This window comes from Leucoraja erinacea, chromosome 2, assembly GCF_028641065.1.
Source record: "Leucoraja erinacea ecotype New England chromosome 2, Leri_hhj_1, whole genome shotgun sequence".
NCBI classification, from domain to species: domain Eukaryota; kingdom Metazoa; phylum Chordata; class Chondrichthyes; order Rajiformes; family Rajidae; genus Leucoraja; species Leucoraja erinaceus.
The window spans coordinates 14781326-14805656 of NC_073378.1; the positions used below are offsets into that span (position 1 = coordinate 14781326).

General features: G+C 38.6%; 1 protein-coding gene across 4 annotated transcripts in view; it reads left to right on the plus strand.

The window, feature by feature from the left end:
* mpp7a (MAGUK p55 scaffold protein 7a) overlaps window positions 1–24331 on the plus strand; it is a 408735-nt gene that overhangs the window by 106302 nt on the left and 278102 nt on the right. For all 4 annotated transcript variants that reach the window (XM_055651874.1, XM_055651881.1, XM_055651863.1 and 1 more), the window contains one exon: window positions 16440–16609. In XM_055651874.1, the coding sequence (XP_055507849.1) occupies window positions 16573–16609 (37 nt within the window). In that variant the 5' untranslated portion in view covers window positions 16440–16572. The remainder of the gene's footprint in view (window positions 1–16439; window positions 16610–24331) is intronic.

Sequence of the window (24331 nt, forward strand, 5' to 3'; positions counted from 1 at the left end):
ATTTTAGTTATGTTTAATACAGTTTGATTATGTCACATTTGGAGTATTGCATATCACATTTGAGTATTATGTCACATTCAATTATGTCACATTTGGAGTATTACAGGAAAGATGTAGAGATTTGGGGGATTTACCAGATGATATGATAGTGGTGTTGAGGCACTGCTTATGCAGCTGCGGCTTGCCTGCAGTCTGTCTGTCTTTCTTCCTTCTTTGTCTTATTGTTAATGTTATAGTCTATTTTCAATTGTGTATTATAGGTGGGGGGGGGCGGTGAGGAAATATTTTTTTAAAATCTCTTTATTCAACGGAGATGCAACTTTTTCCCTTGTTGTATCTCCGTTCGCGCTGCGGACCAACATCGAGGAGCTGGCGACCTCCAATTGGAATCGACCTTGAGGGCTCCGGTCGCAGATCCTGTGGGCGGAGCTGGCTGACTTTCGGAGGCTGTGGTAATGCTGTGATTGTTACTGTGACTCGACTTTCTGAGGCTTCGGCCACAGGCCCTGTAGTCTGTAACATCGGGAGCTCACAGGTCCGTGGTTGGCGACCGATTTTTCGGGAGATCCAGCAGCTTCGTCTGCCCCGAATCGCAAGGCTTGAATAGGCCCATTCGCAGGGCCTTTCATTGCCTGGCAGGGGCTATATCGAGAGCCTCGATCGCCTCAATGCAGCAGTTTGACTGCCTGACTGCGGGAGAAGAAGCAAAGAAATAAGACATTTTTTACCTTCCATCACATTGAGGAGGTGCCTGGAAGAATGTCACTGTGATGGATGTTTATGTTAAATTTATGTAATTGTATGTTTTGTTGCTTTTTATTATTGTCATGACTATATGGAAATGAAATTTTGTTCAAATTTGTTTTTGAATGACAAATAAAGAAATTCAATTCAATATTGAATGGCGGCAGTGCTGGTTCGATGGTCCGAATGGTCTTCTCCTGCACCTATTTAATATGTTTCTATCACCTCAAGCTAAAAATTCTGAAAGCGGTGTGTTACATTTTTTAATGCACAATAGTTGCATGTGTCAATAGATGCAAGTGCTTGTCAATTTCTATAGCTTCCCACGATTCAAGCAGCGACTGTCATTGAGAGAATATGGTGTCTGATTACTGTGGCAAAGTTACATGAAAACAGGGCTTTTGGCCCTTGTACTGTTAAATCCAAGTGCATTATTTTTTTCTGCTTGTCAATTTACAAATAATTTTTGAAGTGTTTTCTAGTTCCTGAATTAAATTGCGTTATAACCAATGCAAATTTTACCCAAATCTTCACTCAAATGATATCCAATTTTGTTATGGAAACACGTATATCAAAACTATGTGTATGATCAAAAGACTGCGATATAGACCTCTTATTTGGTGTTATTTAAACTGAATTGCAGCTTCTCAAAAAACGGATAAATTGATTAAAGACTTTGGTTAAATTGTCTCCTCTTCCAGAGCCAGCCAGCTGTTTCTAACACTTAGAATCAAACTATCAAACTATTTCAGGATTTTACCTTTATCTTCACACAGGTTAATTTTACAACCTTCGTTCAGTGAGAAATAATTAAATAACCGGCCTTCTAAATTAACCTTTTGTCAACTTGAACCTTTGCTTAGTTCTCCGGACATAAGTGTGGTTCTTTTCCCACTCTGGCAATATCAGCAACTTCAATGAATCATCTTTGTTTCTGTTCCAGTACTTGAATATCTAACTTCCATGACAATGACAAGGGTGATTAAAAAGCTGTGGCCAGCTCTTTTCAGCTGAAGCATGAGGTCCGTACCCAATCTATGTTGGTTATTTATCAGGCAGTTTAGGAATAATGTTCTTAAATTGGGGAATCAACTTTCATTTAAATTAAACCTGACAAAGGTAAACTTGGAGCATCACTTGCAGGTGGGTCTGTATCTGCATAGTGGGAAGTATTCAAACCTTGAGTCAAGGGTGACGAGTACAGGCAATGCTAAATGTTGTGGGATATCAAGGGCTAGATATCCCGTGAAAAGGAACCATATGGCAGGTGTAGCAAATGAAAGAGTGGAGAGGCCCATCATGAGATATTGTGTACAGTGGTGCATAAAATGGAAATTTAGAAAGCAAAGAGGGTTGCAAAATATCACTGGCAGAAAGCATTAAGGAAAATCCAGGGTGTTTTGTAAATACAGTAAGGGCACAAAATAATCTAGGTAAGAATAGGCGGTGTCAGACAGATTTATGTAAATATGCCCGATGCAGTCCCTTGAAAATGCACCATTGAGCAGGAGTGGCACAGTGACGCTATGCTACTCACATGTGCGCAAAGGATGAGAAAGTGGGATAACATAGAACTCGTGTGAATGAGTGATCAATGACATGATGGGCTGAAGGGCCAGTTTCCACGCTGTATCTCTAAACTTGTTCATATTACATATTTTTCCTACTATTAAAAATCTCTGGAATTCTCAGCATTAAATTTCAAATGCTCCTATAATTTAAACAGTTTATTTCTGATCTTCTTGCATCATATATTAATTTTGCTGCGAACAGTGTTTTGAAGTTTCATGTCATCTTCAAACTCTGGGGTTACACCCACCCTCTGATCATTAATACACAACAAACATGGAAGTGATCCCAATTCACCATTGCACACTTCTTTTAAACCCTGAATTGAAATTGTAACTTCTCTGCCCTCACCCCTTTAAATATAACAATTTTGCTATCAATTAAATTCTATATTTTGTGAAATGGCTCATATGAAAATGCACAAATAAGGCACCCTTCTAGCTCTCAAATACCTCAATCATATTTGTCCCTCATGATTTGTTTTTAATACATCTATATAACTTTCATTTAAACCCCATTTTATAATAATAATAATAAATTTTATTTATGGGTGCCTTTCAAGAGTCTCAAGGACACCGTACAAAAATTTAGCAGGTAGAGGAAAAACATGTAAGGGGAATGAAATAAATAGTAGAGACATGACTAGTACACAAATTAAGACAGAATTCAATACAAAACACAATATGAGGCAATTAATGCACAGATTAAAAGGGAGGGGGACGTGGGGCTAAGGATAGGCAGAGGTGAAGAGATGGGTCTTGAGGCGGGACTGGAAGATGGTGAGGGACACGGAATTGCGGATCAGTTGGGGGAGGGAGTTCCAGAGCCTGGGAGCTGCCCTGGAGAAGGCTCTGTCCCCAAAACTGCGGAGGTTGGACTTGTGGATGGAGAGGAGACCGGCTGGTGTGGATCTGAGGGACCGTGAGGGTTGGTAGGGGGAGAGGAGGTCAGTGAGATATGGGGGGGCCAGATGGTGGAGGGCTTTGTAGGTGAGGATCAGGATTTTGTAGTTGATCCGGTGGGAGATGGGAAGCCAGTGAAGTGAAGCCATTTTACCGATTGGGTTTCAATTATTTTTGTGCTGGGTTGATCTCATTAAAAGCAATCCATCAAATGGTTGACTGGAAGTGCAGCTGACAGATGTGAGGAATTGTGCAATATTTCCAAACCTGTCCCTCCAGTGCCGCCTTATATGCCCTTGACTGGTGCAATTTCCATCTTTTAATTTCTCTTAAATTCTTTTTTTTCCTTCAAAAATGCATCCCATCTAACATAATGATTTTGCTGCTTTATAGTATCCTAGTATAGTATCCTAGTATCCTGCTTTCCTAGTATCCTTTCATCCTTTAAAGTATCACCGCTACTTTTTATGTCGAATATGTGCTATTAACTTGAGCATGTTTCTATTAAATGTATTTTTCTGTTTGCATGCAAAAGTTATCCTGTTTTTCCCTTCCATAAAACGGTACTCTATAATATAGTTGCCTGTTTTTAATTTTGTACTAAATAGATTCTCTTTGGATTTTCAAATGTCACATGAATATTCCCCAAATGCTAGACCACTGCTATCGGCACTGTATCATGACGACATGTAGCAGCTTGTCTGCGCTCATGATCATTTTTATATAGTTTTTATTTATTGAAATATAATCCAAAACTGCATTTATCTGTTTTATGTTTTTTTAAATATTTTTAATATCTAATGCAGTTGTTCTTCCTCAGCCTCAATGGTGGGACTCGTGCTCAGACTAATTAAAAATAAGTAAATATGCCATGCTATGGGGAATATGTGAGTGAATCTTGTTGAATGCTTCTTGTGAAAAGCAAGAAGAGCCTCCTTGGGTTTGCTTCCATTGGTGTTTATCCATCATTAGATAGATTTTCTGGATTAAAGGTTTGTTTGGTAAGATCCACAATTGTAAAATTTAGCAAATGGCATCACCAACAAGGAGAGGAGGCATCATCGGTCATGGTTCTTGGATCCATGAATTTGCAATTGAGTTAAACTTGTTTGCACTAGTGGTACGTGTAAAAGGATCAAAAGTTATTTGCATTGAGTCCAAATATTTCTTGGAGACTGGCACTTGAGTCTTTGTTGACATTTATGTCTGTCAATGCCTTGAACAAAAAAAAATGCAAACCAATGTAGAATCTGTTATCATAGCAGCAATGTTTTTTAATAATCTTTAAAACATGTATTTGCATTATACAGAGTCATTATGAATGAACACTATGATTCATTTAACTTTTTTTAATTTTATTGTGCCGATTCATACATTTTTACTTTGGAAATATTTTACTCCTGAATTTGTCGACCCTAATAAATTTGGCAAAAAGTGGCATTTTCATCAGGGTTGTATTGAATTCTAGTGATGTTCATGTTTGGTGACTTTTTTAAAATAAATGAAAACTAATGTTAACAAAACTGAAGCTAGAAGTAGCTGCCATTGCAATGTAAATATGCTCTTCAGTCATCTGCAAATCTATTTTATGGCACAGATCTCAAGTTTGTGTTCACTTTCCTCCCTCTCTCAAGAAATCTACCATGCACAAGTTTCAGAAAACACAGACTTAAGTATATTTTTGCAGTTGGTCTCAATCCATTTCACTTTATGGTCAACTGTTCTGCAAAATTGTTCTGCATAATGGGATGTCTGCCATTCTGCGAAAGGTATTGCTCAAAATGGCCCAAAAATACTTTCCCATACTTTCCATAGCCTCAATCGTCAGTATTTGTAGTTTGGCTGGGAACATCATGATTACTCTATTTTAAAATAATAAGTAACAGTTTGAATTGTAATAATTGTACACTCAGAGTTAATCACTTATCCTTCAGTTGTGATTTCTGTCCTGTCTCTTAATTATAGCACTACCAATTCTCACCCCCAAGCATTGATCATTATGTCATTGTTAAATTGGCTTGCAGTTTTCTAATGTAGATTTCAGCTATCCCAGTCCTCCTGTTGGAACATGCAGTTCCAATCTGTTTTCTTGTCCAACTGAGTTTGTGCCACATCTGGCATAGTTTCGCAGTCTTTTGGACGGCAGCTTCTGATTGGAATTTGGACCCGAGCATCAGGGTTGATGTATTTGGAATCTCTTACTTCTCTGGTGTAATTGAGCCCCTGTGAGCAAGTATACTAGGGTTGCAGGAATTCCAGTTGCTTCCATTTACTGGAATGTGCAAAATGTTTTAAACAACTCAAGCCTACTGTTGAATTTTTGTGTAACATTTTAATACATAAAAATTTATTGCATTAAATTATTCAAGCTACTTCGGAGACTCGTCGCTTTTGAAGTTTGTTCTGCATAGATTTTTGTGAACTGACAAGTCAATAACTGAGATCATTTGCAGTCTACACTCTTTATTTATTCCTGTCCTCTGGAATTTGCAGCTAAGTTTTCTCTGATTGAGTGAAGTGTTTTAAAAATATTTATTGCGAGTTGGACACGCACCAAAATTAGAGCTACTATTGGACAGTAACTTTATTGTACAAAGTGTTGCGGCAGTCTTACAGAATGTGTTGGAGATGAACGAACGGCAGCAGTAACGGTGTGTTGGGACACTAGCATGGCGCTCTGAATGGCACAGAGTGTCATGCCAAATAGTTCCCCATAAAATATATCAGATTGGAAGCTGGGATTTTTGTGGCGAATGGAATAGAAGAGAAAGAGAACTTGACAGAACCATCACATGGAGCATCTTGTGTGTGCCTCACATCCACATAAAATAAACATTAGCCAAGACCTGGGGAGTATTTTGGCTCACAAAACTATGTGAAGGAGACGAAGAAAGACTTATTTATACAATAAATGTCTCATCATATCTTCATGTGCAATCAATTATTATTGAATAAATGGCTTATGTCACATGGCCGTTCTGTACAAACTAAGTCTAACCAATAGCGATCAGATGAATGACATTGATAGTTTTGATGCTGATGTGAAATCAACCAGAGTGTTGGAAGAATTTGCTGCTGCTTAGAATGTTCCATGGAATCCTTTGAAATGCAGCTAATCGAGTGGAAGTTCAGGTCTTAGTTTAATGTCTCAGCTGATAAACAAATTATCTGAAAATGTAGCTCCCCTTCAGTCTGTGTGCACGTACAACTGTTGCATTAAATTCTGACCCATACTCTCAAGTCTTAACTGGTGATCTGGCAGAACTTAACAATAGAAGATTGAGATTTATTTTGTTTTCATTCTACAGCTCTTCTTTATTATGTATACTGTGTTTTTTGCATTTCAAATTATTTATATTGAATCATTTATTTAAAAAAAGTACTTCAAAAAGAATCCAAGATACTGATTTTGCAGGCTTTCTAATCAAGAGATTTTTTACATAAGGAAATTGGAGACTTCAATTTCAAATTCAACTTTCCTTAAATCTTAAAGATTGTTACCATACACTCCGTATGAGTGTGAGTTGTAAGTACTTTTCAAATGTAATTTTAATTTACGGTCACTTGTTTACATAACTGTTCGCTGCCAAATAATTACAGAAGGAAGCATTTTACATTTATCAACAGAACGAGCTGATATCTACTACAAATTTAAGGTTTCTGTAGATCTGATATTTCTGCAGACTTCAAGTTCAAGAGAGTTTATTGTCATGTGTCCCTGATAGGACAATGAAATTCTTGCTTTGCTTCAGCACACAGAACATAGTAGGCATTTACTACAAAACAGATCAGTGTGTCCATATACTATAATATAAATATATACACACATGAATAAATAAAATGATAAAGTGCAAATAACAGATAATTGGTTATTAATAATCAAAGTTTTGTCCGAGCCAGGTTTAATAGCCTGATGGCTGTGGGAAAGTAGCTATTCCTGAACCTGGTTGTTGCAGTCTTCAGGCTCCTGTACCTTCTACCTGAAGGTAGCAGGGAGATGAGTGTGTGGCCAGGATGTTGTGAGTCTTTGATGAAACTGCCAGCCTTTTTGAGGCAGCGACTGCGATAAATCCCCTCGATGGAAGGAAGGTCAGAGCCGATGATGGACTGGGCAGTGTTTACTACTTTTTGCAGTCTTTTCGTTTCATGTACAGTCTTTGTCTGGGTAACACACAAAGAAAAGGGGGGTGGGGTGTCGAATGGGATAGTGGAGGATGGAGTTAAAGGGAAAGGGTTTCTTAAATGTGTGAGCGTAGAGACAGAGGGGTGTAAAATGAGGGTAGAAGCAATAGGTAGCAAGGTGAAAAGTAAAAGTGGCAGGCAGACAAAACCAGGGCAAAAATCAAAAAGGGCCACTTTTCAACATAATTGTATAAGGGGTAAGAGTGTTGTGAAAACAAGCCTGAAGGCTTTGTGTCTCAATGCAAGGAGCATTCGTAATAAGGTGGATGAGTTGAATGTGCAGATAGCTATTAATGACCATGATATAGTTCGGATCATGGAGACATGGCTCCAGGGTGACCGAGGCTGGGAGCTGAACATCCAGGGATATTCAATATTCAGGAGGGATAGAGAGAAAGGAAAATGAGGTGGGGTAGCGTTGCTGATTAGAGAGGAGATTAACGCAATGGAAAGGAAGGACATTAGTTTGGAGGATGTGGAATCGGTATGGGTAGAGCTGCAAAACACTAAGGGGCAGAAAACGCTGGTGGGTGTTGTGTACAGGCTACCTAACAGTAGTAGTGAAGTTGGAGATGGTATCAAACAGGAAATTAGAAATGCGTGCGACAAAGGCAAAACAGTTATAATGGGTGACTTCAATCTACATATAGATTGGGTGAATCAAATTGGCAGGGGTGCTGAGGAAGAGGATTTCTTGGAATGTATGCGGGATAGTTATCTAAATCAACATGTAGAGGAACCAACGAGAGAGCAGGCTATTTTAGACTGGGTATTGAGTAATGAGGAAGGGTTAGTTAGCAGTCTTGTTGTACGTGCCCCCTTCGGCAAGAGTGACCATAATATGGTTGAGTTCTTCATTAGGATGGAGAGTGACATTGTTAATTCAGAAACAATGGTTCTGAACTTAAAGAAAGGTAACTTTGAGGGTATGAGACGTGAATTGGCCAAGATTGACTGGCAATTAATTCTAAAAGGGTTGACAGTGGATATGCAATGGAAGACATTTAAAGACTGCGTGGATGAACTACAAAAATTGTTCATCCCAGTTTGGCAAAATAATAAATCGGGGAAGGTAGTACATCCGTGGACAACAAGGGAAATCAGGGATAGTATCAAAGCGAAGGATGATGCGTACAAATTAGCCAGAAAAAGCAGCATACCGGAGGACTGGGATAAATTCAGAGACCAGCAGAGGAGGACAAAGGGCTTAATTAGGAAAGGAAAAATAGATTATGAAAGAAAACTGGCAGGGAACATAAAAACTGACTTCAAACATTTTTATAGATATGTGAAAAGAAAGAGATTAGTTAAAACAAATGTAGGTCCCTTGCAGTCAGAAACAGGTAAGTTGATCATGGGGAACAAGGATATGGCGGACCAATTGAATAACTACTTTGGTTCCGTCTTCACTAAGGAAGACATAAATAATCTGCCGGAAATAGCAGGGGACCGCTGGTCAAAGGAGTTGGAGGAATTGAGTGAAATCCAGGTTAGCCGGGGAGTGGTGTTGGGTAAATTGAATGGATTAAAGGCCGATAAATCCCCAGGGCCAGATGGGCTGCATCCCAGAGTACTTAAGGAAGTAGCTCCAGAAATAGTGGATGCATTAGTAATAATCTTTCAAAACTCTTTAGATTCTGGAGTAGTTCCTGAGGATTGGCGGGTAGCAAACGTAACCCCACTTTTTAAGAAGGGAGGGAGAGAGAAAACGGGGAATTACAGACCAGTTCGTCTTACATCGGTAGTGGGGAAACTGCTAGAGTCAGTTATTAAAGATGGGATAGCAGCACATTTGGAAAGTGGTGAAATCATTGGACAAAGTCAGAATGGATTTACGAAAGGTAAACTATGTCTGACGAATCTTATAGAATTTTTCGAGGATGTAACTAGTAGCGTGGATAGGGGAGAACCAGTGGATGTGGTGTATCTGGACTTCCAGAAGGCTTTCGACAAGGTCCCACATAAGAGATTAGTATACAAACTTAAAGCACACGGCATTGGGGGTTCAGTATTGATGTGGATAGAGAACTGGCTGGCAAACAGGAAGCAAAGAGTAGGAGTAAACGGGTCCTTTTCACAATGGCAGGCAGTGACTAGTGGGGTACCGCAAGGCTCAGTGCTGGGACCCCAGCTATTTGCAATATATATTAATGATCTGGATGAGGGAATTGAAGGCAATATCTCCAAGTTTGCGGATGTCACTAAGCTGGGGGGCAGTGTTAGCTGTGAGGAGGATGCTAGGAGACTGCAAGGTGACTTGGATAGGCTGGGTGAGTGGGCAAATGTTTGGCAGATGCAGTATAATGTGGATAAATGTGAGGTTATCCATTTTGGTGGCAAAAAACAGGAAAGCAGACTATTATCTAAATGGTGGCCGACTAGGAAAAGGGGAGATGCAGCGAGACCTGGGTGTCATAGTACACCAGTCATTGAAAGTAGGCATGCAGGTGCAGCAGGCAGTGAAGAAAGCGAATGGTATGTTAGCTTTCATAGCAAAAGGATTTGAGTATAGGAGCAGGGAGGTTCTACTGCAGTTGTACAGGGTCTTGGTGAGACCACACCTGGAGTATTGCGTACAGTTTTGGTCTCCAAATCTGAGGAAGGACATTATTGCCATAGAGGGAGTGCAGAGAAGGTTCACCAGACTGATTCCTGGGATGTCAGGACTGTCTTATGAAGAAAGACTGGATAGACTTGGTTTATACTCTCTAGAATTTAGGAGATTGAGAGGAGATCTTATAGAAACTTACAAAGTTCTTAAGGGGTTGGACAGGCTAGATGCAGGAAGTTTGCTCCCGATGTTGGGGAAGTCCAGGACAAGGGGTCACAACTTAAGGATAAGGGGGAAATCCTTTAAAACCGAGATGAGAAGAACTTTTTTCACACAGAGAGTGGTGAATCTCTGGAACTCTCTGCCACAGAGGGTAGTTGAGGCCAGTTCATTGGCTATATTTAAGAGGGAGTGAGATGTGACCCTTGTGGCTAAGGTGATCAGAGGGTATGGAGAGAAGGCAGGTATGGGATACTGAGTTGGATGATCAGCCATGATCATATTGAATGGCGGTGCAGGCTCGAAGAGCCGAATGGCCTACTCCTGCACCTAATTTCTATGTTTCTATGTTTCTAAAAGCTTTTCACTGCTTCACACGTGACAATTATAAACTAAAATTAGCGCCGTTTTAATTTTTGTTGCATTTTTAATGTATAATAAAGTTTGATTATCTAGAACACATCATGCTGACGAGCATTTGGACTGTGCATTAGATCTAGATCTACAGATGGAAAACTAATAAACTCGGGGCATCTGAAAAATTGAATGCAGGTGTTACTATAAATTTTTGATTGAAGTACAATATAATTTATGGAAAATCCATAAACCTGACTCCAAACATATGACTTGAAGTTCTATTGACTGAATTTTTAATTAACTTTGGCTGTCACAAATATTGCAGTTGTGATTTGTAATTGCTATTTAATTTAAAACGAGCCACCTATTTGTTAGGTGGAGCCACAAGGAACTGCAGATGCTGATTTCCAAAAACAAAAACAGTGCTTGAATAACTCAGTGGATCATGTAGCATCTCTGTAGGCCATGGATATCCAAATGAAGTCCATCCATGTCCTCCGGAGATGCTGCCTAACCCGCTGAGTTTCTCCAGCACTTTGTGTGTTTTTATTTGATAGATGTATGGGTCCACATCAGGCATCTTAACATCTTAACATCTTAACTTGAGAATGCAGGGTGACTTGGACAGGTTAGGGGAGTGGGCAGATGCATGGCAGATGGTTTAATGCGGATAAATGTGAGGTCATCCAATTTGGTAGCAAAAACAGGAAGGCAGATTACCATCTAAATGGCGTCATGTGGGAAAAGGGGAAGTACAACGGGATCTGGGGGTACTTGTACATCAGTCTATGAAAGTAAGCATGCATATACAGCAGGCAGTGAAGAGAGCAAATGGCATGTTGGCCTTTATAACAAGAGGAATTGAATATAGGAGCAAAGAGGTCCTTCTGCAGTGGTACAGAGCCCTAGTGAGACCACACCTGGAGTATTGTGTGCAGTTTTGATCCCCTAATTTGAGGAAGGACATTCTTGCTATTGAGGGAGTGCAGCGTAGGTTTACAAGGTTAATTCCCGGGATGGCGGGACTGTCATATGCTGAGAGAATGGAGCAGCTGGGCTTGTACACTGTGGAGTTTAGAAGGATGAGAGGCTATCTTATTGAAATATATAAGATTGTTAAGGGTTTGGACATGCTAGTCAGGAAACATGTTCCATGTTTAAGAATAGGGGGTAAGCCATTTAGAACAGAGATGAGGAAAAACTTTCCTGAGGTAACTGGGTGGCAGGTAACTGAGGTAATGAGGTAACTCCTCTTGTGCCATTTCATTTCTCCTACTTGCCCCTTTGTGAAAGCTGAGGCAAAACATTTGACTTTTTCACCATTTCTCCATTTTCTCAAATGTTTTAACCTTCATACCTTTATTCACTCTAATCAGTACACTCGTTTTGTCTTCTGGTCAACTTTTTTTTGCAGAAACCGTACCTTTATTCTGTTACATTCCTGTGTGTTTATGGTTTTTATTTTTACTCTAATGTTTAAATGGATGTGTCATATTAAACCACAGTACCGTTCATAATGTTTGGGACAAAGACCCGTCATTTATTTATTTGCCTCTGTACTTCACAATTGAGATTTATAATAGAAAATATCACATGTGGTTAAAGTGCACGTTGTCAGATTTTAATAAAGGTAATTTTTATACATTTTGGTCTCACCATGAAGAAATTACAGCAGTCACCCCATTTAGGGGCACCATAATGTTTGTGACACATGGTTTCGCCAGGCGTTTGTAATTGCTCAGGTGTATTCAATTACCGCCTTAATGCAGATATAACAGAACTCTCAGCACCTAATCTTTCCTCCAGTCTTTCTATCACCTTTGGAAACTTTTATTGCTGTTTATCAACATGAGGACCAAAGTTGTGCCAATGAAAGTCAAATAAGCCGTTATGAGACTGAGAAACAAGAATAAAAGTGTTAGATATATCAGCCAAACCTTAGGCTTACCAAAATCAACTGTTTGGAACATCATTAAGAAGAAAGAGAGCACTGGTGAGATTACTAATCGCAAAGGGACTGGCAGGCCAAGGAAGACCTCCACAGCTGATGACAGAATAATTCTCTTTATAACAAAAGAAAAATCCCCAAATACCTGTCCAACAGATCAGAAACACTCTTCAGGAGTCAGGTGTGGATTTGCCAATGACCACTGTCTGCAGAAGACTTCATGAATAGAAATACAGAGACTACACTGCAAGATGCAAACCATTGGTTAGCTGCAAAAATAAGGCCAGGCTACAGTTTGCCAAGAAGTACTTAAAAGAGCAACCACAGTTCTGGAAAAAAGTCTCATGAACAGATGATATGAAGATTAACATATCAGTGTGATGGCAAGAGCAAAGTATTGAGGAGAGTAGGAACTGCCCAAGATCCAAAGCGTACCACCTCATCTGTGAAACACGGTGGTGGGGATGTTATGGCCTGGGCATGTATGGCTGCTGAAGTACTGGCTCACTTATCTTCATTGATGATACAACTGCTGATGGTAGTAGCATAATGAATTCTGAAATGTGTAGACACATCCTATCTGCTCAAGTTCAAACAAATGCCTCAAAACTCATTGGCCGGTGGTTCATTCTACAGCAAGACAATGATCCCAAACATACTGCTAAAGCAACACAGGAGGTTTTCAAAGCTAAAAAATGGTCAATGCTTGAGTGGCCAAGTCAATCACCCGATCTGAACCCAACTGAGAATGCCTTTTATGTATTGAAGAGAAAACTGAAGGGGACGAGCCTCCAAAACAAGCATAAGCTAAAGATGGCTGCAATACAGGCATCTGGCAGAGCATCACCAAAGAAGACACCCAGCAACTGGTGATGTCCATGAATTGCAGACTTCAAGCAGTCATTGCATGCAAAGAATATGCAACAAAATACTACTTTCATTTAAATTACATTGCTGTGTCCCAAACACTATGGTGCCCTGAAATGGGGGGGACTATGTATAAACACTGCTTTAATTTCTAGACGGTGAAACCAAAATGTATAAAAATGGCCTTAATTAAAATCTGACAATGTGTACTTTAACCACATGTGATTTTTTTTCTATTACAAATCTCAAATTGTGGAATACAGAAGGCAAATAAATAAATGATGGGTCGTTGTCCCAAACATTATGGAGGGCACTGTACATTTTCTATTGTATCAAATAGTAAGTTAGAGATTATGTACTTTTGTATATGTCCTGCCTTGCTGTTTATTGTATGCTCTTTAGTCTATATCAGATTAATTCCCCAACTGGCTTCTGATTAACTTTTCTATTTGTTTTTGCATTCTTCTCTATTCTCCTTATTTCCTGGTTAATTCCCGGGATGGTGGGACTGTCATATGCTGAGAGAATGGAGCAGCTAGGCTTGTACACTCTGGAGTTTAGAAGGATGAGAGGGAATCTCATTGAGACATATAAGATTGTTAAGGGTTTGGACACGCTAGGGGCAAGAAACATGTTCCCAATGTTGGGGGAGTCCAGAACCAGGGGCCACAGTTTAAGAATAAGGAGAAAGCCATTTAGAACGGAGATGAGGAAACTTTTTCTCACAGAGAGTGGTGAGTCTGTGGAATTCTCTGCTTCAGAGGGTGGTGGAGATAGGTTCTCTGGATGCTTTCAAGAGAGAGCTAGATAGGGCTCTTAAAAATAGCAGTGTCAGGAGATATGGGGAGAATGCAGGAACAGGGTACTGATTGGGGATGATCACATTAAATGGTGGTGCTGGCTCGAAGGGCTGAATGGCCTACTACTGCACCTATTGTCTATTCCCAGCCGCAAAGGCAATCGTAAATTGCACACAATATTTGTACATCCTTCATCCACTCAGTGCCTCATTTGAGAAAACCAATACACCCCATCACAACCATTTAATATTTTTTAAACAGAAGCTGAGCTGATCAGTGATACTTGGTTGTCTCTGTACTGTACACTGACAATGACAATTAAAATTAAATCTGAAATTGAATCTGGTGGGGGGGGGGGGGGGGGCGGATTGATAGGCAGATGAAGCCAGGTGAGGGAATTGGGGGCAAGGTGCAAAATGTGAATAAAGGTAGAAAGAGGACCTGAAATTGGAAAAAAAAAAATCAATGTGTATACAATTGCACTGGAGGTGATCCAAGCAGAATATGTGGTGGTGTTCTTCTACACTGTGTTTAGGAGATGGCTGAGAACAGGCAGGTCATTATGTGAATGGGAAGAGACAATTGAAAGGTTAAGGTGGCCATTACAGATAGATTTATTTTCTATCATCTTCCACCTTTGTCCTTTGTTTACTTGAGGTAACTTTGATACTACAAGGTGCTGGAGTAACTCAGTAGGTCAGGCAGCATCTCAAGAGAATATGGACAGATTACATTTCGGAATGAGATCCTTCTTCAGATAAGAAGCTTTTTCTTCAGATCGAACAATTATACTATTTTTTCTGAATCTCTCTGATCCTTGGGAGCCAAAATAGTCACTAATATTACAATATACACACTCTCCCACCCACACCATTCAATTTATCTCAGTTTCTTCTCTCTGCTGCAACTGTTCTCAACATGTGGCTTTCTGCTCTCGGACTTCTGAAATATCTTCATTCTGGAAAGCAGTGTTCCCGTTGTTCTCATTGATAGAACTCTCAGATGTATTTATTTCATTACCTGCATGTCTGTTCCGATTCCCCACCCGTACCCTTGACTGTACTTGGCCTTCTCCACTGGAACAATACCTCGTATTCCACTTGGGTAGCTTACAATGGTATGAACTAAGAATTTTCCAATTTCCTGCACATCATTTGTCAAAGAAACAAAGAGGTTCTCAACAATTTCTGGCTTCATTTTATAATTGCTGTTTATAAACATTTTAATTAAAAACAAATAATAATTAAAAAAAAACATTTTAATTTAACTTGAAAACTTTCACGTTATATTTATACATTATAAGGAGCCGTAAACAACTGCGAACTCCAAAGCAAGTGTTTTGCCAATGGCATACTCTACAAAAATGAAATTGCACAGATTAACCATTTTAGGTACCAAATGCTTTTTTGGAATTTAGATGTTTGTTAAAAGCCAAAAATTATCTTTTGCCAGTATGCATTCTTCATCTGGAATATTATTAGTTCTAATGTTTTCTTCGTATGAGATTTCAAATACTTTCCTAATCTCTGTCAAATAGCTGTGGTGGGTATTCCATCAGTCTGTATTTTGGAAGAATATTCCATATTTAAAATCATTAATTTATATCGTAGGAGGATCACTTCTATAAATAACATGCTGAGTTCCCCAATAATTGAGTTTGCATTTGCTTGTGTCTCTTAATATTGTGTCTGAAGTGCCCCCAAATCCCTGGACTTCAATCATTCCACAGACAGAAATACCCGGGTTCTTTGCTTCTATTATTAGAGTATTGAAGATTTAATTCGTGAATGCAACACGTACTCATTGTGTAAATTGGCAATAGTATATAAGTGATCAATTGAATTTTTTTAAATCTACAGAAAGCAGCAACAGTAGATTAAGTGAAAATGTAATTGCGTTAGCTTTGAATAAGCCTTTGTTGTTGGATTGCATTACCAATGATCAAGTACAACCTTTCCTTTGCGTAATCGGTTTGTGAGTGTTGAAGTGCGTACAAAGTGTAAAATCGCTGTGTATGTTAAATAAAGCTGGATTCAATCATTTTGAGAAATTTCTTTCATTTTGTTTTTTCTTCTGATGTGTTCTTGAACCACCAGTTTAGACCAACATGTTATCGGTTTCGGTTTGCAGACTTCACTACAGCCATGAGTGTTATCTGTGACCAATGTTTGTTTATCCATGTGCTCAATTGCAAGCGGTCATTTTACAAGATTCATTTAAAGTGGGCTTTCATATGCAAAATAGAAAAGGTTAAGATGTATTGAACCTACTTCTGATTTCAATATTATTTTTCCATCTAGGGCACAAATGACAAATTTTCACTGACAAGTTGGCGTTGACAAGTTCACTATTAACCTTGTGCAAAGAGAACATTGAAAATAACTGGCCTGCAGATATCCTGACGTTCGTGCGTGAGCATTTGCAGAGGGAATCATGCCGGCATTATCAACGGGCTCTGGAAATGATTCAGGTATTGTAACTTTGTGCAAGATTGACAACCCGTGGACTGAACTAGCATTTAACAGTGATTTTTATTGATGTCAATTTTGCTTTACGCATGAGGAGGGAGAAAGTGTAGATTGGAATGATACCGTTTTTTTAGGATTACTGATAAAGTAAACGCAAGGGGATCCATTTCTTGAGTAGGAAACCTGACATCTGTTTTACAGACTTGTCATAGGTGCACCTGATTGTATCAAGCTCAAGCCATGGAGAATAAACTGCATTGAATTGCTGGGATGTATAGGAAGTGATGTGATGCTCTCAGTAGCTTCCTTTGGGGTTTCTTTACCTTTGCAGTTCAATGTTATTAATTCCTTTGGTTTCTGTAAAATGTTTTTGTGATCAAGGTTCATTTCGAACAGATGTGGAGTAAGTTGGCTATCATTTCAAGAATACCCAGGGCACTATGCAACTTGAGTGTTTATGGTTTATGTATCTTTGCAACTTGGTTGAAATGTTTTCTCTCTTGCCCTCCAACCGCCCCCTCCCACTCCATATTATCTACTCCTGCAGCTAAAAGCTTGAAAAGCTATCTAGGGAAATCTATTTTTCCTTGATGAATGTCACAGTGAAAATGTGTCTGTAAATAACCATTTTAAGTTTTTAGTGATAGTTAACATCTATAAAAGCAAGATTGATCACTGTAAAAAAAAACCTACAGGCTTAAGAACACCTGATTTGTGTGTAGCCCATGACAATGACCAAGATTGCAGGCAACTGTTCTGGACGGCAGCTGGTATTTTGTCACATGGAACCCAAGAAGAATACAATTCAATACTTCACTTTTGAAATTGACAATGACGATCAAGACGTTCAGTCTGAAGAAGGGTTTCGGGCTGAAACGTCGCCTATTTCCTTCGCTCCATAGATGCTACTGCACCCGCTGAGTTTCTCCAGCAATTTTGTGTACCTTACATTTTAGTTAACACGTTTTTGTCCAAATTGTGAATCCAACCCAGAAACGAGAGTCGAAATATACTCGTCAATGACATTTAAAACCTCATCTGCAGTAAAATCTTTTAAAAATAATATTAGATCGAGATAGGCTTGGACTAAATTTGCTATTACCATTTTCATTAGATTCGCAAAACGAGATTTAAAATGCTTCTCCAGACTTTCTATTCCTTTGTGACAACCCACGTCAGCAGGCATCTTTTGCCCTTTGCGAGCTTGGTTTGTGACCGGATTTCCAACGTTAATTGTTCTGGATATAAACAGTTCTCTGGAACGAAATCCTACTTAATTTATTTTAAAGATACAGCATGCAAACATGCCCTTTGGCCCATCGAGTCTGCGCCAATCAATGATCACCCGTACACTAATTCTATCGTATAGACGAGGGACAATTTACAGAAGCCAGTTAACCTACAAACCTGCACGTCTTTGTAATATGAGAGGAAACCAGAGTACCTGGAGAAAATCCACGCGGTCACAGGGAGCACGTACAAACTCCGTACTGACAGCACCTGTAGTCAGCATCGAACCCGATCTCTGGCGCTGAAAGGCAGCAACTCCACTGTGGCACGATTGTGCTGCCCTGTGCTAAAACCTGGGGACAATCTGTCTGTTGTCCTTCAATAAAATTTTATTAATTTTACAGTCCATGATTTACAACTATTACTGATATTTTATAATCTAAAATGGTCTATTATTCTCAATGAGTAATGCCAATTAAAAAAAAAAAGCATAAGGAAAGTCTTGATCGTCATTGTCAATTTCAAAAGTGAAGTATTGAATTTTGGATCAATAGCCACTGCTGCAGATGTGCATCCAAGCACACTTGGGTTCTTGATTTTATCTAAGATCATTAGAAACTTTGGCAGATTTGAGCCATTTGGCAGCTCAAGCCTGCTCCTCTATTCAACAACTTTGTGACTGGTCTGCCCTCTCAACAAAATGTTCTTTTCCTTTGCCCATTCCCCTGATTCTTTGGTGTTGATGTCAGTTTAGAATGCAGTCAATGATTGATCCTTCACAGCTATCATAAATATAGAGTTCCAAAGGTTTATCACTCATTGAATGGTAATATTTCTTCATAGTACTTTTTTGGCCTTCCCCTTATTTTGATAGAGTGAACCTAATTCTGAACCTTTCTGTCTGAGAATGCATCCTTCCTCTTTCATATCTGAAAGAATTTACGTTTCAATGTCAACTACTAGCCTACTTACTTTCCTCGTGTGATGGACTCACCGTTTCACTTTGGAGAATCCTTGCACACCTTCTGCAGTAATGACATCCTTCTTTCGAAAAGTAGAACAAAACTGCACACAATATTCCAAGGCCCTGTAGAATTGCAGTAATTGTCTATTAAATCTTCTGGCAATCAAAACCAGCTGATTATAATCTCTCGTCGTTTAATAAATACCCAGCAGTTCTACGATTTCTACTGAAGCAGATATCCTCATATTTTGCACATTATGAAACTGCTGCTGCATTGTTGACTACTTATTTAGCTCCTTGATATCCCCTTGAAGCTTTGTGCGTCCTCATTCCAAAGTATCATGACATCGACCAACTTGTAAATAGTACATTTTATAACTTGTGTTTCTATTTGTTAACTGGCTCATTTTAAGAAACACTCGCATTTCTACTCAAATTCAAATTTGAGGATGACTTTGGGGACCTTTTGGACTTCTAAATGCCACTAACTCTGGCCCCCACTCATCTGCTCCACAGAATAAGTCCTTATAGCTCCAATGGTTTAACCAAAAGATAGGTGTGGTGTTTCAAATATTAGGCCACATGCTTTGCCAGTGGTTGCTTCTGCTAACTACAACGATGTAGGGTTGGGAAAAAGGAGAAATATTAATTATAGCTGGCAAGATTGTTATTGTGATTGGAGGAAGGAGCGCTCCTGCTTTTCCTGGCTGCACATCAAAATTAATGTTTTGCTTTTGTCAACTTATCGCTTTGACGTTGGCCACAAGCTGGGTTGCATCCCCGCTAGTAAAATCTGTCCCTGCAGCTTGGTTTCTCAGAAAGGTTCTAAAATTGGCCCTTGGGGACCTTGTATGTTTAAGTCAGCCTTTTAGATGATAAGTTCTCTTCCATATTCATGTGCTACAGAAATCGGCACACATTATTCAAGTTTAATAGTATTTCTGTGGCAAAATGCAGAGACCTTGCCTCAGAAATGCCACTGGAGAGATACTTTGGTGGATGTTTTAAAATTGAAGTAAATAATTAGAAATAATTAAAAAGAAAAAATTAAAAACGAATGAAATATTCAGGCATGAATATATGCAATGAGCATTTATTGAGGCTTTTGAATTAAGAATTACAGTACTATAACCAGGCCATCTGTTAGGAAAAGAGGCAGTTGATATCCATTCTGTCAATTCTTCATTGTGTCTTGTTGATCTCTGAGGCAATCACATTTTTCTGGACGTTGACAATTGGTACAATCTAGCATGATTTCTCCGAGGAAAACCTCCTCCACTATGGAATCAATCTCGTAAATCTCTGCTGTAATGACTACAAGGCGAGGATATCTTTGGGTACAGAGGCAACGGTTGCACATACTTATTTCACTGTGGGCCTCATCAAAACCTTGCATAATCTCAACACAACTTGCTTACATTTGTATTGCAATTGCTTCCCATGTCCCATCCATACCTTTTGAAATTGCCTGCATATTTACTTTCTCCTTCTCATGAACTAACACATTTTCAGTCTTTAGTTCACCAACACTTACCAGCTTCTCCATGTTTGAATTATGTTTTCTCATTTTTCCTATTGCCTTTACATTTTCATCACTATCTGCCAGCACCTTGTCCATTCGCATAACATTGCCTGTAATCTTTTGCAGACTCTTGCATTCTTCCTACAGCTCACTTTACATCTAGTTTTGTTCCCTCAGCAAAATTTAATACATTATGCTATCGTTTTATTCCAAGTCATCAATTTAAATTGTGAATTTACAAAGTTTCCAGACAGATCTATGCTTAAAATGATCCATTTATTCTGATTGCTTCCTGTCCTAAACCGATCCTCACTTTTTAGTAATTTTACTCTCAGCCCCATGATAATTTACACAACTTTCATGTGAAAAAGTTTTTCAAATAATGTTTTAAAATCCAAAAATATGATTAATACTACTTGCCCATTAGCCACAACAAGAGTTTTTTGCTCCAAAAATAATCAGGTTTGTTAAACATTTCTTTCCCTTCAGAAAATCTTGTTGACTTTGAGTGATACAAGCAGATGGCTGCCAAAAGATGTGAAGGTAGCTGATCTGATTCTGTTGTTCTCTCCTTCCTTAAATCACAATGTAACATTTGCCAGCTTCCTTCTGGGACTGGTCCAGGATGTGAGAAAACTGGAAGATCATTGCAATGCAAGCATCACTTTTAGCTGTCTTGAGCCACGCAGGATGCCAGGTTCAGGGAAGTTATCCCATTTCACAATCCTTAATTTCTGTGTTTTCTTGTGTAATCAAGATGTCCCAGGCAGTTGTTTCTCCTCTATTTTTTGAAGACCGACTATTGCACCGAACATGATCAGCGAGGTTCAACCAGTTCTTCGTTCACCATTTAGATTTCTCTCACTAATATCTGCATTGGATCAGAGTTTTTCTTTTTGTTGGTTTGTTTCTGTTTACATTGCCATAGGGAAGGGTCTTTCAGTTTTTTGTACGTCTTGGTAATTTAACCCTTTTCCTACTTAAATATTTCAGTCTTTGCTGCTTTGTAAAAATTATGCAATTGACAACATTGTCACTTCGTCACTATTGTGATGATGACTTGAGTGTAACTGGGATTTATTTCTATTTAAAATGATGTAACTTTCCATAAGTTGTAAGCAATGAAATACATAATCAATTCCTCAAGCAGAACACATCAACAAATTCTTCCTGATCAGAAAAGCATTGACCAGCACATTATATATCAGCAGAACACCTTGGAACTAACGATGATATTTGCCCATGGCTATTTTGATCATTTGTATTTCTGCCAATATTAAATGTTTCAAAAGATATTTAACCAAATAACTGGCTCTGCCGTGTAACTGCTGAATTTTTTTTAATGTTTTTTTAAAACTAGAGAAAGCAATTGAATATTAAAATTGAAAGTTGGATGCATGATTAGAAATGCATCCAATGTGTGTTTAATTAATTTTGAGGTTCCATCAATCTTCAGGCCTCATTTGTGTTTCCCTCCAGCATTTTAGCCAGGTTGGGATGATCAACATGGTTGCAAATTTGCAGGGTGTTTTGGTGAAGTGGGATGATCAATCTTGCATGTAATTCACAGGAGTGTTTATTTTGGGCCATTCAAGATCTGGTGTAATGAACTTAAGCTACTTTCACCTGAGTTGAACAATTAAGGATTGGATCACGATTCATATATTTAAGCAATGGAGAATGTTGCAAATTGGCATCCTAACTGATCAAGTCATCGTGCATACCTGGTTCAGGTGGGATGCCACAAATTTGCAATGTGAGCTTCAATGATTGGCTCTAGATTGAATTTCTGATAATTTCCAGAATTTTGTATTTCTATTTTATTGTGGAACTGTTGTTCTTGAGCCATTGTGATATTTTATTTTCTAATGTAAACGAAGACTTAAATACAGATATAAAAATCTAAGACAAACATTTTTCACAGTAGCTTTATGCTTTAATTTAAATGAGTGTTCATACTCCATTTTCTGTAAACTTAGACCCCGAGTACTCACTTCAAAGAAACTATTGAAACCATTTTTAAATGAGGGAAGCAGATTTGGACGTTGCTTTAATTTAATCTTCCGATGGCATATCATTTCACCTGACGCCAGAAATTGTGGTCAGCTTCTGTCCTTGAGTTGAGAATTAAAAGAAAAATCACCACGGAGCATTAGAATAGCATAATAAACTTGAAGCTTCCTATTGTTCATTGCATTAAGCTTGTGAAGTGGAATTTTAGTACATGCTATGAGCTATGTGTTATTAACACCATAGTTTATGTGCACTATTAGTTTTGTGCTTTCCCAGAATCTTATAAATGTGTGCCCTGTGGTTCTGATTCCATTTTATATAATTAATTAAAGTGTACTTTGTGTGAACTTAATCTTTTCTTTTGTCTCTTTTGTTCAGAACCATATGGAAACATCTAACATTTCAGTCGTGGGCAAATGTCGATATTATGCCTTTTTTTAAATTATAAACCCTGCTTTATAACTTAGGCAGACCTTGTCTAATAGCTATGAGGGAAATGACAAGAATGGTGATATTAAATTTCTCTAGACTAACAGTAAATTTTTCCATACTGCTGTCAAAAATGTTGAACATCTGGAACCTGCTGTGTGAGTGCATGGCTCACTGCAGGAACATTTTATCAATTTTTAGTTATTCTCTTGCTACTAAAAAATTTCCATGCAGTGCTTCAGATCAAATAAAGTCTTGAGCAGTTAAACCTTTAAAAAAAAAAGGAAGTTAAAACATTGGGACGGCATCATTTTTTAATATTACTAGCACATGGGAATTTGACCGCTTTTCTGTCCTGAAGTGTATCTCGGTACCTAGAATGAAAATTCTTTGATGTATCTGAGACAAGAAAATGCTCAACAGTTTTATTTTTAATCCATATTTATGACACACAATAACCAATGTGATTGAGAGCTGTATTGTCACAGAGTTCATGTTTCCAAATTATAAGGACATGCTTTGTGATTTCCTTTTAAACTTTTGGGAATTCTATATGGTGTTATATTTTCAACCCAAAGATCAAAATAGCTTTTTTTAATGGTTTTATTCCGATTTGTCTTATGATACTGAGCTACTACAAATCCTGTTGAGCTAATTGTTTGAATGTTTGTAAACTGCTAATTTCACATTCTGATAGAAAGTCCACTCATTACTTCTGTATGAAATTGCAAATTTCGTTCAGAAATATTCTTGGAGAGCTTGTTAACAAACAGCAATAGACAGCAAATACAACTTTCCCATTCCACTAAACCCATTCTCCTTATTGGAGCACTTCCCTATGCAATTGCAGCTGAAACAACCTTTACCACCTTTGCTAATGCCACTCAGGATCTAATAGCAACAATTCACTTTCAATTGTCACATACTGCAATCAACACTCACAATATAGTCACCTCTTGGGGAACTGTGATTAGATTGAGTGACAATTTTGCAAGAGCTTTATGCTCGGGTGACCCCAAGCTTCCAGTTCCTCGTCACTCTGTCTTTGGCTTCCCATACTATTCAATTGAAGCTCAACATAACATACCATGTCTGATAACTTGTGCTTATTCCACCTTTATAGATTCAACATTGAATTCAATGATTCATGATGATTAATTCAGTTCAGCCTTGTCAGTATTTGAATGAATGAATGAAAGGAATACGTTTATTGGCCAAGTATCCACATACAAGGAATTTGCCTTGGTGCTCCGCCCGCAAGTGACAACATGACATACAGTGACAGTTAGGAATGGCACATAAACCATTAAACATTAAAAATAAAACATTATTGATTAAACATGCAAATTAAATAAAATACCAGAGCAAAAGGAAGCTACATATGTTTGGTTATTGAATAGAGCGACTACTCGTGGAAAAAAAGCTGTTTTTATGTCTGGCCATGGCAGCTTTGACAGTCCGGAGTCGCCTTCCAGAATGAAGTGAAGTGATTCAAAGAGTTTGTGGCCAGGGTGAGGCGAGAGAACGCAGCCTTGCATAGGTGCCCTGGCGCTCTAGGAGCTGGAG